This window comes from Scyliorhinus torazame, chromosome 11, assembly GCF_047496885.1.
Source record: "Scyliorhinus torazame isolate Kashiwa2021f chromosome 11, sScyTor2.1, whole genome shotgun sequence".
NCBI classification, from domain to species: Eukaryota; Metazoa; Chordata; class Chondrichthyes; order Carcharhiniformes; family Scyliorhinidae; genus Scyliorhinus; species Scyliorhinus torazame.
The window spans coordinates 53,771,776-53,785,520 of NC_092717.1; the positions used below are offsets into that span (position 1 = coordinate 53,771,776).

The 13,745-nt window shown below is 46.6% G+C and overlaps 1 protein-coding gene across 32 annotated transcripts in view; it reads right to left on the reverse strand.

Annotated features, from left to right (window-relative positions):
• The window catches only part of clasp2 (cytoplasmic linker associated protein 2), a 666,501-nt gene that overhangs the window by 33,566 nt on the left and 619,190 nt on the right, over positions 1-13,745 (reverse strand). For all 32 annotated transcript variants that reach the window (XM_072467277.1, XM_072467285.1, XM_072467284.1 and 29 more), the window contains one exon: positions 9,691-9,819. In XM_072467277.1, coding sequence (XP_072323378.1) covers positions 9,691-9,819 — 129 coding nt within the window. The remainder of the gene's footprint in view (positions 1-9,690; positions 9,820-13,745) is intronic.

The window sequence follows — 13,745 nt, forward strand, 5'->3', positions numbered from 1 at the left end:
ACCCCCCGCCCTTGTCGATTAGCCATCCCCTTTTTCCAGCTCCTCACCCGGTTCCCACGCAGCTGTGTCCTCTCTGAGACAATCTTGACCATAGCACCAGGGAGGCAACATACCATCCTGGAGTCTCATTTGCGGCCACAGAAACGCCCATCTATTCCCCTTAGAATCGAATACCCTATAACTATTGCATTCTCACACTTTTTACTCCTCTCCTCTGCAACAGAACCAAACAGGGTTCACCAAATTTGGCCGTTGCTGTTTTCCCCTGAGAGGTCATTCCCCTCAACAGTATCCAAAATGGTATATCTGTTTTGCAAGGGAATGGCGACAAAGATTCCTGCACTGCGTGCCTAGCTCTCTTCCTCTGGTGGTCACCCATTCCCTTCCTGCCTGTGGAGTCTGTGCCTGTAGTGTGACCACCTCCCCGCATCACGGATGCTTCACAATGTCCCCAGCCGCCGTTCCAGCTCTGAAACGTGGGTTTCCAGGAGCTGTAGCTGGAGGGCATGGTAGCATAGTGGTTAGCACTGTTGCTTCACAGTGCCAGGGTCCCAGGTTCGATTCCTGCTTGTGCCTGTCTGTGGGGAGTCTGCATGTTCTCCGTGTCTGCGTGGGTTTCCTCCCGGTGCTCCGGTTTCCTCCCACGTCCCGAAAGACGGCTTGTTAGGTGAATTGGACATTCTGAATTCTCCCTTTGTGTACTCGAACAGGCGCCGGAATGTGGCTACTAGGGGCTTTCCAAAGTAACTTCATTGCAGTGTTAATGTAAGCCTACTTGTGACAATAATAAAGATTATTTTTTAAAAAAAATTGTTTATTCAAAGTTTTTCCAACAAAAATTGTCAACCAATTAAACCCCCTCCCCGTAACCGAAAAGAAAAAGAGAAAAGAACAGAACATAAACATATCAATCAAACATAATACAGAACTTATACAATGGGTTTCTCCCGCACATATTACCCTCCCATATGCTTTATTATTTTTTTACAAGTACCCCTAGGAAACCGCCCCCCCCCCCCTTGGGTTGCTGCTGCTGACCGACCTCATTCTAACGCTCCGCGAGATAGTCTAGGAACGGTTGCCACCGCCTGAAGAACCCCTGCGCAGACCCTCTCAAGGCAAACTTTATCCTCTCCAGGTTAATGAACCCTGCCATGTCATTGATCCAGGCTTCCACACTGGGGGGCTTCACGTCCTTCCACATGAGCAAGATCCTCCGTCGGGCTACCAGGGACGCAAAACCCAGAATACCGGCCTCTTTCGCCTCCTGCACTCCCGGCTCGTCCGCCACCCCAAATAATGCCAGCCCCCAACTTGGCTTGACCTGTACTTTCACCACCTTGGACATAGTCTTCGCGAAACCCCTCCAGAACCCATTCAGTGCCAGGCATGACCAGAACATGTGGGCGTGATTCGCCGGGCTTCCCGATTGCCACCCCTCTGTTCTTCGCATCCAGCCCCGAATGGAATACCCATCCCTTTCTTAACCTGACCTGGTCTGCCACCTTCAAATGTGTCTCCTGAAGCATGACCACGTCTGCCTTCAGTCCCTTTAAGTGCGCGAACACTCGGGTCCTCTTAACCGGCCCATTCAGGCCCCTCACATTCCAAGTTATCAGCCGGATTGGGGGGCTTCCCACCTACCCCCCCTGCCGACTAGCCATCTCCTTTTCTAGGCCAGTCCCGTGCCCGCGCCTCCCGCACTCTCCAGTCCCCCAGACGGGGGACCCCCGCCCCGACCACCTCTTCTGTTTCCAATTCCCCATCGGCCAATGCAGCAGCAACCCTATTTCTCCCCCTCCCTCTTCCCCCCGCTAGATCCGTATCTAGCTCTTTTGCTCCCCCAATAACACTCCCGTAGGTCAGCTGACTCCTGCTGACCCCGGCCTCCCCCGCCGTCCCATTGACCCCCCCCCCCGTGTGGGAATCCCCCCTCTCCCTCCTCCCCAGCAATCAGTGTGCGCTCCTCCACACCCCCTCCGTCCTTCCCTAGCGCGTGTAAAAGCCCGCGCTTTCCTGAGCCGGCCCCGCTCCCTCTGGCGCCGCTCCTGTTGCGGCCTTATCCCAATTCCCCCATTCCCCGGGCCTCCCCTCCCTCCAGCCCTGGCGTCCACACTCTCTCACAGTCTCCCCCATCAGACCTCTTCCCCTATCCCCATCCATCATCCAACCCGTGGAACAGTCCCTACGCATAGTTAAAACCCCGTATACAGCCGACATCTCCCCCCCCACAACCACAAACCCTCAGTTTGAGTACAACTTTTCAGTTTGTATAAAGGTCCAAGCCTCCTCAGGCGTTTAATAATAAAGATTATTAATACTTCCTGCACACATGCTGGCCCCAGGCACTGGAAACGTTCCCGGCCACCCACATGCAGCAAGAGGAACAAATCAAGGTTTGAGTTCTCCTGCATGACTTACCCTTTTAAATTAAAGCTTTAGAAGATGCTAGATATCAGATTAAATCCAATTCTCTTTGGCCCTTCCTCGCCTGTCCAGATTATTTTCAAACTAAAATTGATGTAAGTTGTAAAGACTTACCAACCTAGCCCACTACTTACCAATCAACTCTCTCCCTTGTAGCCTCAGTTGCAGGAGGGCAAACACACTCTCTGAAGATTTAAAAGTTACAAAGCAAGGAGAAAAATCAAAGAGCAACTCTTCGCGCTCTGCACTGAATCCCCACCCTGCTTCAAATTCCCAAGTTTAAAACTCACTCTGCCTGTGGCCTCACTCTAGATGTGGCCTCTCTCCCACTGCTCGTGCGCAAAGCTCACTGAGTATGCAATAATTGTTTATAATCTGGATCAAGACTATGAGCGTAATTTAACAACCGAGTTGCGGCCGTGCGGATCTGGGCGTGCCGGTTAAATAACGGGAAATGCCAAAATCCCCCTAAACCTCCTGCCCCTCATCTTGAAAATGTGTCCCCTCATAACTAACCCATCAGCTAAGGGAAATAGTTGCTCCCTATCCACCTTGTCCATACCCCTCAATCGTCTCTGCTCCAGTGAAAATAACCCAAGCCTATCCAACCTCTCTTCATAACTATGTTCCATCCCAGGCAACATTCTGGTGAATGGCCTCTGCACCCCCTAGTGCAATCAATTTAATGTGGAGACCAGAATTGCACACAGTACTCCAGCTGTGGCCTCATCAAAGTTCTGTACAATTTCTCTACTTTTATAACCTCTGCCTTGATTGATAAAGGTAAGTATCTGCCTTCAGAGATCTATGGACAAATACGCCAAGGTCCCTTTGTTCCTCTGAACTTCCCAGTGTCAGGCCATTCATGGAATACTTCCTTGTCACATTACTCCTTCCAAAGTATATCACTTCACACTTTTCAGGGTTAAATTCCGTCTGCCACTTTTCTGCCCATTTGACCATGCCATCGATATCTTCCTGGAACTCAAGACACTCAATCTCACTGTTAACCACCTGGCCAATCTTTGTGTCATCCGCAAACTTATTGATCCTACCCCCTACATAGTCATCTATGTTGTTTATATAAATGACAAACAATAGGGGATCCAGTACAGATCCCTGTGGTATGCCACTGGATACTGGCTTCCAGTTACTAAAGCAGATGTTTCCTACAGCGTAGCCAATCCTGAATCTACCATATCAAGTTACCCTGTACCCCATGTGTAGTTGCCTTCTTTATAAGTCTCCCATGTGGGACCTTGTCAAAGGCTTTGCTGAAATCCATGCAAACTACATCAATTACACTACCCTCATCTACACACCTGGTCACAGGCTCAAAAATGTAATTAAATTGTTAGGCATGACCTCCCTCTGAGTCATGCTGATTATCCCTGATCAAACCTTGCCTCTCCAAGTGGAGATAGCTTCTCCTTCAGAATTTTCTCCAATAGTTTCCCTACCACTGACGTGTGACTCACTAGTCTGTAGTTTTCTGGCATATCTCTTTCTTAAATAGTGTGACCAAATTAACTGTCCTCCAGTCCTCTAGCAGCTAGTGGGAAAAGCAGCTTTTCCACAGGCTCTGGCACCACCCACTTTATAATTTGTCTTTTATCCTGTTTGCCCAGCATGCGCTCACCTAATCTGAGAGTTAATACTTGGTAGTACGTCCCTGGAACAGGCGCCGGAATGTGGTGATTAGGGGTTTTTCACAGTAACTTCATACTTGTGACAATAAAAGGTTATTATTATTAGATAAGTATTGGAAAGAAAATGCAGAAATATGTGAAGAAATTCAGTGATAAAAGGGTGCAGTCAGATTAAATTGGAGGTGTTCTAGATGCTGTGTTAGTACATTGGGTACCTTGCAGCTTGGAAAAAAGACTTGGCAATTAATATTGATGCAAAGACATGGGGTAATATATAGAATTATGCCAATAAAATTTTGGTTTGCATTTGAGGGAGACTCAGTTTAAGATATTGCACCGTTTGCATATCACGCCTAGTCTGAGATCGGGTTTGAATCTGCTAGATCCCTGACGTGTCTAAAGTACCTGCGTATGGACCTGTGTTAAGATTCAATCCTATTAGTCTGGTGTAGTTAGGGAGCTTCAGAGGATATTTGACAGAGCTTTGTAGCTTAATCCTTTGTTCCTAATTCTGCGTCTTCCAGATGGGAGAATTACTGACAATAATGAAAAAAGGCTGTACAAGATCCTAACTTTTGCAGCTTGTAAAAATATCTTCTGCTCTCGGATCAGTGATAAGTATCCTTCTAATCAAAACTGGCATAAAATAGTCGTGGAATGTATTCCTATGGAATTCCTGATGTCTGTGATCCATTCCAAGTCCGATGCATTCTGTAAAATGTGGGACCCCTATCTCAAATTTATCGGATCCGCCTTATCCAACCTACTCCTGTTAGGTTTCTCTTGAGCCATATTGTAAGTCTTGATCTCGCAATACATAACGGTGTGTGGCCTGAAATGTTATCCTTGTTAAGTAATGGGTTAAGAGACATTGCAATTAGTTGTCTCATTTATGTTAAGTATCCATTAATTGACACTGATATGTAAAGGGGCTTCAGGTGGCCTCTGTCAGGTGGTGTGTTGTTGAGAGTTTTGTGCAGAGGCTGTGGAAGTGAAATAAATGGTGTTTGGTGAAAAGGAACAAGAACTTTAGACCCTTCATATCACAGCAACTAAAACGGCTAACAATCCTATCTTATTTATATGGCCTTATCCTTTCACCCCTCATTCTGATTGAACCGGTATTTAAACTGGAGGTACTAGTTCATAAAGTCGGTTATTCTAACTTAATCCTATTTTGTTTGTTCTCATATTTGCAATAATTTTTGTTCTGTACCGTACCTGTTTTGCATTGAAAATCTTTTGTTGTAATATTTGTAAAAAATTGAGAAATCTAATAAAAATGTTTTTTAAAAAGCTTGAAACCAGAAATAGAAATGCAAGCTAAGCTGAGAAGAACTGAATCAACCGCTGAACTGACACTGAGATACAAAACATACAAGCCTGTACAGTATTGGCAAATGACAATTTTACATTGGTTAATTAACATTTTTATTGAATTTTCATCTAAATTATTTTACATTTTTAAGATGTACAATTTTCAGAACTGCACTATTTTGCTGTGGAGAAAAGCAATGGAAATGGGGGAAGAAAAACAAATGAATTCCTTCTCATATGTATAGCTAACAGATCCGACTGCTGTCAACAATATAGGTTTAAAAAAACTAATGCTACAGAATAGAAAACTGTTTTGTCGACAAAGTGTGAGGCAGCCCAAACAAGATAGCTGTGCAAGTGGAAATTACTTCACTCTTCAGAGAGGATTCTGTTCTTGTGCATCCCACTCTAAAGAATGGTTACAAGTCTTAACTATGTGAGGAGTTGGAAACAACTACTTGTATTTATGTAGCACCTTTAACACAATAAAACATCCCAAAATGCATCACAGGAGCTTATAAAGCAAAATTTGACACTGACCTACAGCCATATTCAGGCAGATGATTAAAGCTGGTTTAGCTCACTGGGCTAAATTGCTGGTTTTTAAAGCAGACCAAGGCAGGCCAGCAGCACGGTTCAATTCCCGTACCAGCCTCCCCGAACAGGCGCCGGAATGTGGCGACTAGGGGCTTTTCATAGTAACTTCATTGAAGCCTACTCGTGACAATAAGCGATTTTCATTTTTCATTTCATTTCAAAGCTTGGTTAAAAAGTTAGCTTTTAAGGAGCTTCTTAAAGGAGGGAGGGGCAGAGAGGTGGAGCAATTTAGAGAAGGAATTTCCGAGATAAGGGCCTTGAAGGTATATCCATCAATGGTGGAGCAATTAACATTGACGATGTACAAGAGGCTATAATTAGAAGAGCGTAGATATCTCAGGGGATTGAGAGGCTGAAAGAGGTTCCAGAGATAGGGAGGGGTGAAGTCATGGAGGAATTTTAAAGCAAGGATGAAAAATTTAAAATCCAGGCATCACTTAATTGAGAGACAATGTACCAAAACAGAAAATACTGGACAATCTCAGTAAGGTCAGACAGCATCTGTGGAGAGAGAAGGGAGCTGGCGTTTTGAGTCTGGATGACTCGTTGTCAAAGCTGACAAACTAAGGGCGGGATTCTCCCCAGGGCCGGGGGGGGGGGGGGGGGGGGGGGTCCCAGCGGGACGGAATGGCGTGAACCACTCCAGCGTCGGGCCGCCCCGAAGGTGCGGAATTCTCCACACCTTCAGGGGCTAGGCCCACCCTGGAGTGGTTGGCGCCCCGCCGGCTGGCGGGAAAGGGGCTTGGCACCACGCCAACCGGCGCTGAAGGGCCTCCACCGGCCGGCGTGAGTTGGCGCATGCGCGGAAGCGCCAGCACATGCTGGCGTCATCCCCGCGCATGCGCAGAGGGATTCGTTTCCGCACCGGGAATGGCGGAAGACCACAGCCTCCGGTGCGGAACAATAGAGTGCCTCCACGGCACAGGCCCACCCGTGGATCGGTGGGGCCCGACTGCGGGCCAGACCACCATGGGGGCACCTCCTGGGGCCAGATCCCCCCGCGACTCCCCAAGAACCCCGGAGCCCGCCAGCGCCGCCAGGTCCCGCCGGTAAGAGACCTACTCTAATTTACGCTGGCGGGACTGGCAAAGAATGGGCAGGACTTCGGCCCATCGCGAGCTGGAGAGTTCGGTCAGCCCCGGGGCCCATTGAGTCGCGCCGGACCCCGCCATTCTCCGAGGCGGGCGGCGCGGCTCACGCTGGGGCAATTTTTGGGGGGCGAGAGAATTAGGAGGACGGCGGGGGTGGGATTCACACCGACCCCCGGCGATTCTCCCAACCGGCGGGGGGTCGGAGAATCCCGCCCTAAGTCAGTGAACACAGGTAACGGGTGAACAGGACTTGGTACGAGTAAGGACATGGGCTGCAGTTTGGAACAAATAGAAATTTTCATTAATGACTTGGATGAGGGAGTTGAAGGGTGGGTCAGTAAATTTGCAGACGATACGAAGATTGGTGGAGTTGTGGATAGTAAGGAGGGCTGTTGGCGGCTGCAAAGAGACATAGATAGGATGCAGAGCTGGGCTGAGAAGTGGCAGATGGAGTTTAACCCTGAAAAGTGTGAGGTTGTCCATTTTGGAAGGACAAATATGAATGCGGAATACAGGGCTAACGGTAGAGTTCTTGGCAATGTGGAGGAGCAGAGAGATCTTGGGGTCTATGTTCATACACCTTTGAAAGTTGCCACTCAAGTGGATAGAGCTGTGAAGAAGGCCTATGGTTTGCTCGCGTTCATTAACAGAGGGATTGAATTTAAGAGCCGTGAGGTGATGATGCAGCTGTACAAAACTTTGGTAAGGCCACATTTGGAGTACTGTGTACAGTTCTGGTCACCTCATTTTAGGAAGGATGTGGAAGCTTTGGAAAAGGTGCAAAGAAGATTTACCAGGATGTTACCTGGAATGGAGAGTAGGTCTTACGAGGAAAGGTTGAGGGTGCTAGGCCTTTTCTCATTAGAACGGAGAAGGATGAGGGGCGACTTGATAGAGGTTTATAAGATGATCAGGGGAATAGATAGAGTAGACAGTCAGAGACTTTTTCCCCGGGTGGAACAAACCATTACAAGGGGACATAAATTTAAGGTGAAAGGTGGAAGATATAGGAGGGATGTCAGAGGTAGGTTCTTTACCCAGAGAGTAGTGGGGGCATGGAATGCACTGCCTGTGGAAGTAGTTGAGTCGGAAACATTAGGGACCTTCAAGCAGCTATTGGATAGGTACATGGATTACGGTAAAATGATATAGTGTAGATTTATTTGTTCTTAAGGGCAGCACGGTAGCATTGTGGATAGCACAATTGCTTCACAGCTCCAGGGTCCCAGGTTCGATTCCGGCTTGGGTCACTGTCTGTGCGGAGTCTGCACGTCCTCCCCGTGTGTGCGTGGGTTTCCTCCGGGTGCTCCGGTTTCCTCCCACAGTCCAAAGATGTGCAGGGTAGGTGGATTGGCCATGATAAATTGCCCTTAGTGTCCAAAATTGCCCTTGGTGTTGGGTGGAGGTGTTGAGTTTGGGTGGGGTGCTCTTTCCAAGAGCCGGTGCAGACTCAGGGGGTCGAATGGCCTCCTACTGCACTGTAAATTCAATGATAATCTATGATTAATCTAGGACAAAGGTTCGGCACAACATCATGGGCCGAAGGGCCTGTTCTGTGCTGTATTTTCTATGTTCTATGAAATCACAGTAATTAAACATTTAAATAGAATAAAGGGATTGAGAATGGATGTACATGAATTGGTTTAGTTGACTCATATCAGAGGTTCAGTTTCTGACTCTAATCCATCCACTAAAAGACATGAGGCGGGATTCTCCGTCTTGCCAGCCGGCCAACGGGATTTCCATTGTGGGCAGCCCCATGCCATCGGGAAATCCCCGGGTTGCCGGCGAAACAGAGAATGCCAACAGCGGAGAACCCAGCCCAGGGTTCCTCTTGATTGCTATCCTAGATACTACCATGAACAGCCTTTGACTCTGTGATACTGTCAGTGCTTCAAACAGCCATATTGTTCTCTAAAAGCGGAGAGAAAAAGAAAAGCATGAACGACAGAACTGTCTGGGGAAAGGAGAGTAGGAGGTATAAGATCAGCACAGTGGTACAGTGCATAGTTTTCTGCATGTCCTACTGCTGTACCACTATTTTACATAATGCACAACTTTCCACTATTTTGAAATATACAAGGCCAATGGGTTCTCTTAGCACTCGATTATTTCAGGCGGAACTGAAAATAGCTCCAGAATGGATATTGTAGAAAGTTTCTTCTGTAAAGAACGTTTACATTTTATACAATAAAAATTGCTGTCAGATTAAGGGGTTCGATTCTCCACTGGCGGGATGCTCCGTACGGCATGGGGCTGCCCCACAATGGGAAACCTCATTGACCGGCCGGCGTAATGGAGCATCCTGCCGGCTGGGTGTAACAGAAATGCGGCGGGGCTGAGAATCCAGCCCAAAGTTTCCACACTTATAGACATGTACCGAAGGACTGCTTTTTGTTTGGATTAATAAAGAAAACATTGTCCAACCGTCTTTACTATAACTTGGTCTGCCGTGCTAGAGAACATCTTATAAAGATTGCAGATGATCAAACATGTAAACATTTCTTTGGTTTGATGATCAGTTAAAGAGAAATACTTACAGAAACACAGTAAAACAAATAAAATTTGCAATTTCTTCATTTCCAAAAAAGAAACAGTGAACAACCAACCTCTTTTTGGGGATCTTTGTGGGCTTCCAATGTCCTGATGATAGTGAGTTCTGCATAATTTTTGAATCTTTCTGGCTGGTGTTTTAAAATCTCTTTTAAAACTCGCAGTGCCAATGCTCTGATTGTATGCTGTAATACCAAGAAAAAAGAAACTCAAAAGCTAACAAATTTATCAATACATAAACTTTGACGACAATTGCAAAATGGTGAAAGTTTTCAGAACATGAACTTCCAACAGGCGGCAAACACTCATTCCCCTGTTATGGTTATTTGAAGGATAGGGGGCGGGATTCTCTCAGCTCAGGGCTGGGCTGGAGAATCCCAGCGACCTGCGCGAATCTCGCCACGCCGCCCCGACACGCGATTCTCCGCAGAGAATTGGCGCCATTGGCGCTGGCGTGGTGGCGGTCGGGGGCCGCTCTACATGGCCCCCCCTGCCGATTCTCGGCCCGGGATGGGCCGAGCGGCTGTCCTAAAAACGCCGAGTCCCGCCGGCGCAATCCACACCTGCTCTCAGCCGGCGTGAACTCGGCATAGAAGGGTCAGGGGGTCGGCCTGTGGTGGGGGGGGGTTTGACCCGGGGAGAGGGGGCCTCCGATGTGGCCTGGCCCGCAATCGGGGCCCACCAATCGGCAGGCCGGCCTCTCTGGTTGGCGGCTTCCTTTCTTCCGCGCCGGCCCCTGTAGTCCTGTGCCATGTTGCGTCGGGGCCGGCGCATTGAAGGAAGCCACTGCGCATGTGCGCGTTGGTGCCGGTGCAACTGCTCTTGCGTGGATCCCGCAGCGCCCAGTTCACGCCGGGATCAGCAGCTGGAGTGGTGTGAACCGCTCCAGTGCCGTGTTGGCCCCCTGTAGTGGCCAAAATTGCTGATCCTGAGGCCGTGTTGACGCCGTCGAGAAACGCGATGGTGTCAACACCTAGCCTCAGGTTCACAGAATCCCGCCCAGGATATGTTCTAGGTGTATGTCATTCTCTTAAGAGGGAAAGGGTGAATAAAAAAAAAAAGAGGAGAAAATGCAAAATATCTCGTATGTTCACATGAGGTTCAATTAGCTGATATGCACTCCCAAGGCATTGCACACAGTGATAACATGCGCTTGATACATTTTTTTCAAAATTAGCACCGAGAAAAGGCAGTTTAATTCATGGAATTATTTATTTTAATTATATTTTTACGAGATGCAGGCTTCGCTGGTTAAGCCAGCATTTGTTGCCCATCCCTAATTGCCCTTGAGCAAGTGGTGGTGATTTGCCTTCTTGAACTGCTGCATTCCATGTGGTGTATGTACACCTGCTGTGCTGTTAGGGAGGGAGTTCCATGATTTTGACTCAGTGACAGTGAAGGATTGCGATATATTTCCAAGTCGGGATGATGAGTGACTGAGGGGGGGACCTCCAGGTGGCATATTCCAATGTATCTATTGCCCTTGTTCTTCTAGATGGTAGTGGTCGTGGGTTTGGAAGGTGCTGCCTTAAAGAGCCTTGGTGAGTTCCTGCATAATTGTAGAATTCCAGTATCTTTTATTGCAACTCAACTACTTCTTGAATAACCCATTTTTGCCTGTTACCTTGGTTGGTAGATTGTTCTCAAACAGTTATCACTCTGAATAACATTGTTCCTACTATGCCATTTAATATTTTGTATACTTCCATGAGGCCACTCTGAACCATTTACTGACTTGAGAGCATAATTTAACCTTGAATAACATTTGTTTTAGGTCTTCCATGTTAAGTTCTACAACAGATTGCTATCCTTTCTGTACCCACACCAATTTTTTATCCCTGATGTGACTAAGGATTGAACATCAGGGCCCTGTGATTGTGCAGTCACTAATGTAACAAATGTAGACTTGTATTTTATTGGGCAAACCTTCTGCTGGTTTTTCTTTAATTACTTACTGCACTTTCTGGATATTGCAAGAGCTTGGATTAGTGGTAGTTAGTACTCACACTTCCAAGTCTTAAAGTCACGAGCTCAAGGAGTGAAGCACGCATTAAAACCCAGCAATTGGAGATTACTGCAATGTCAGAGGTGTTGCCTCTCAGAAGAGACATGAAACCAAGGCCCCTCACATCTTTTCAGGTAGACATAAAAGACCCTATGGCAATATTCGAAGAAAGAGTAGGTCTCCCAGTTCAGTTTAACATTTATCCGTCAATGCTTTCAAAACAGACTAAATAATAATTTATCCCAATGTTGCTTGTGGGCATAATGCAAATTAACTGCTGGATTTGATTACATAAACATCATTACACATCTAAAATACTTAGAATCATACAGCACACAAGGCAGTCATTCAGCCCATTGTGCCTATCCTGGTTCTTTTCCAGAATTACTCAGTCCCACTTCTCTATTCTTTCCCTATAGCCATCCAAATTGTTCTTTTCAAAGAATATATCCAATTCCATTTTGAAAGTTACGACTAAATTGGTTTTCTTTCAAACAATGCATTCCGGATCATAACAACTTGCAGCATCCAAAAAATTGTCATCTCCCTTCTGCCTCTCTTGTCAGTTACCGTAAATTTGTGTCTTAGTTATCAATTAATAATAATAATAATAATACTCTTTTATTGTCACAAGTAGGCTTACATTTACACTGCAATGAAGTTACTGTGAAACGTCCCAAGTTGCCACATTCCGGCCGCTGTTCGGGTACACTGAGGGAGAATTCAGAATGTCCAAATTACCTAACAAGCACGTCTTTCGGGACTTGTGGGAGGAAACCGGAGCACAAGGAGGAAACCCACGCAGACACAGGGAGAATGTGCAGACTCAGCACAGACAGTGACCCAAGCCGGGAATCGAACCTGGGACCCCGGCGCTGTGAAACAACAGTGCTAGCCACTGTGCTACCGTGCCGCCCACTAGTTCTCCTGCTAGTTAAAACTGTTTGCTCATATTTATTTGATTAAAGTCCCTCTATTAAACTTCCATTCAACCTTCTCTACTCTAAAGAGAATGGGCTGGATTTACTGGCTGTGAGAGTGGACCATCTACTGCTGGTGGTAACTCCACCACGGCGATTCCTAGGCACCCTGATGCGATACAAAGCTAATCAAGCAGCTTTCTTATTTCCACCGGTGTCCCCGGGCCAAAATGAGAAATGTTGCACCTCGAAGTGTTGCTGGCTAATCGGAGACTGGTAGCTGTTCAGTACTGGCAAAGCCACTGCTAGGATTGCAATGAGTTGGATGAAGGGACAAAATGTATGGTAGCTCTGTTTGCCAATGACACCAAGATGGGCAGAAAAGTTGTCAATAGGAGGTGGAGAGTCTACAAAGGGATGTAGATAGGCTAAGCGAGAGGGCAAAAATTTTGCAGATGACTATAACATATAAAATATGAACTTGTCCATTTTGACAGTAAGGCTAGAAAAGCAGTACACTATTTAAATGAAGATATTGTGGATATCAGGGGTACAGAGAGATCTGGGTGTTCTGCTAATTTAGTGTGCTAATATGTATTGTACAGCAAGTGATTGGGAAGGCAAATGGAATGGTGTCATTTATTGCAAGGGGAATAGAATATAAAAGTAGGGATGTTTTACAGCAGCTGCACACACTTTGGTGAGGCCACATCTAGAGTACTGTGTATAGTTTTGGTCTCATTTGAAAAAGGGCAAAGTTGTGTTCGAAGCAGTCCTGAGAAACATAGAAAATAGAAGGAGGCCCTTCGAGCCTGCTCCGCCATTCATTATGATCATGGCTGATCATCAAGTTCAATACCGTGATCCCACCTTCCTCCCATATCCCTTTAGTCTCAAGTCTCAAGAGCTATATCTAATTCACTCAATTCATTCCTGGGATGAAAAATGCTCTTATGAAGAAAGTTTGAACAGATTAGCCATTTACCCACTGGAGTTCAGAAGAATGAGAGGTGAGTTAACTGAAACACGTAAGATTGTGAGGGGGCTTGATAGGGTGGATACTGAGAGCATGTTTCTTCTTGTGGGGAAGACTAGTGTAAAGATCCTCCTATTTAAACCTGATTTCCCCTGTGTATTACCTATAAATGTTATTATCTTGGCTGTTATAACTTTTGTATCTGGACTG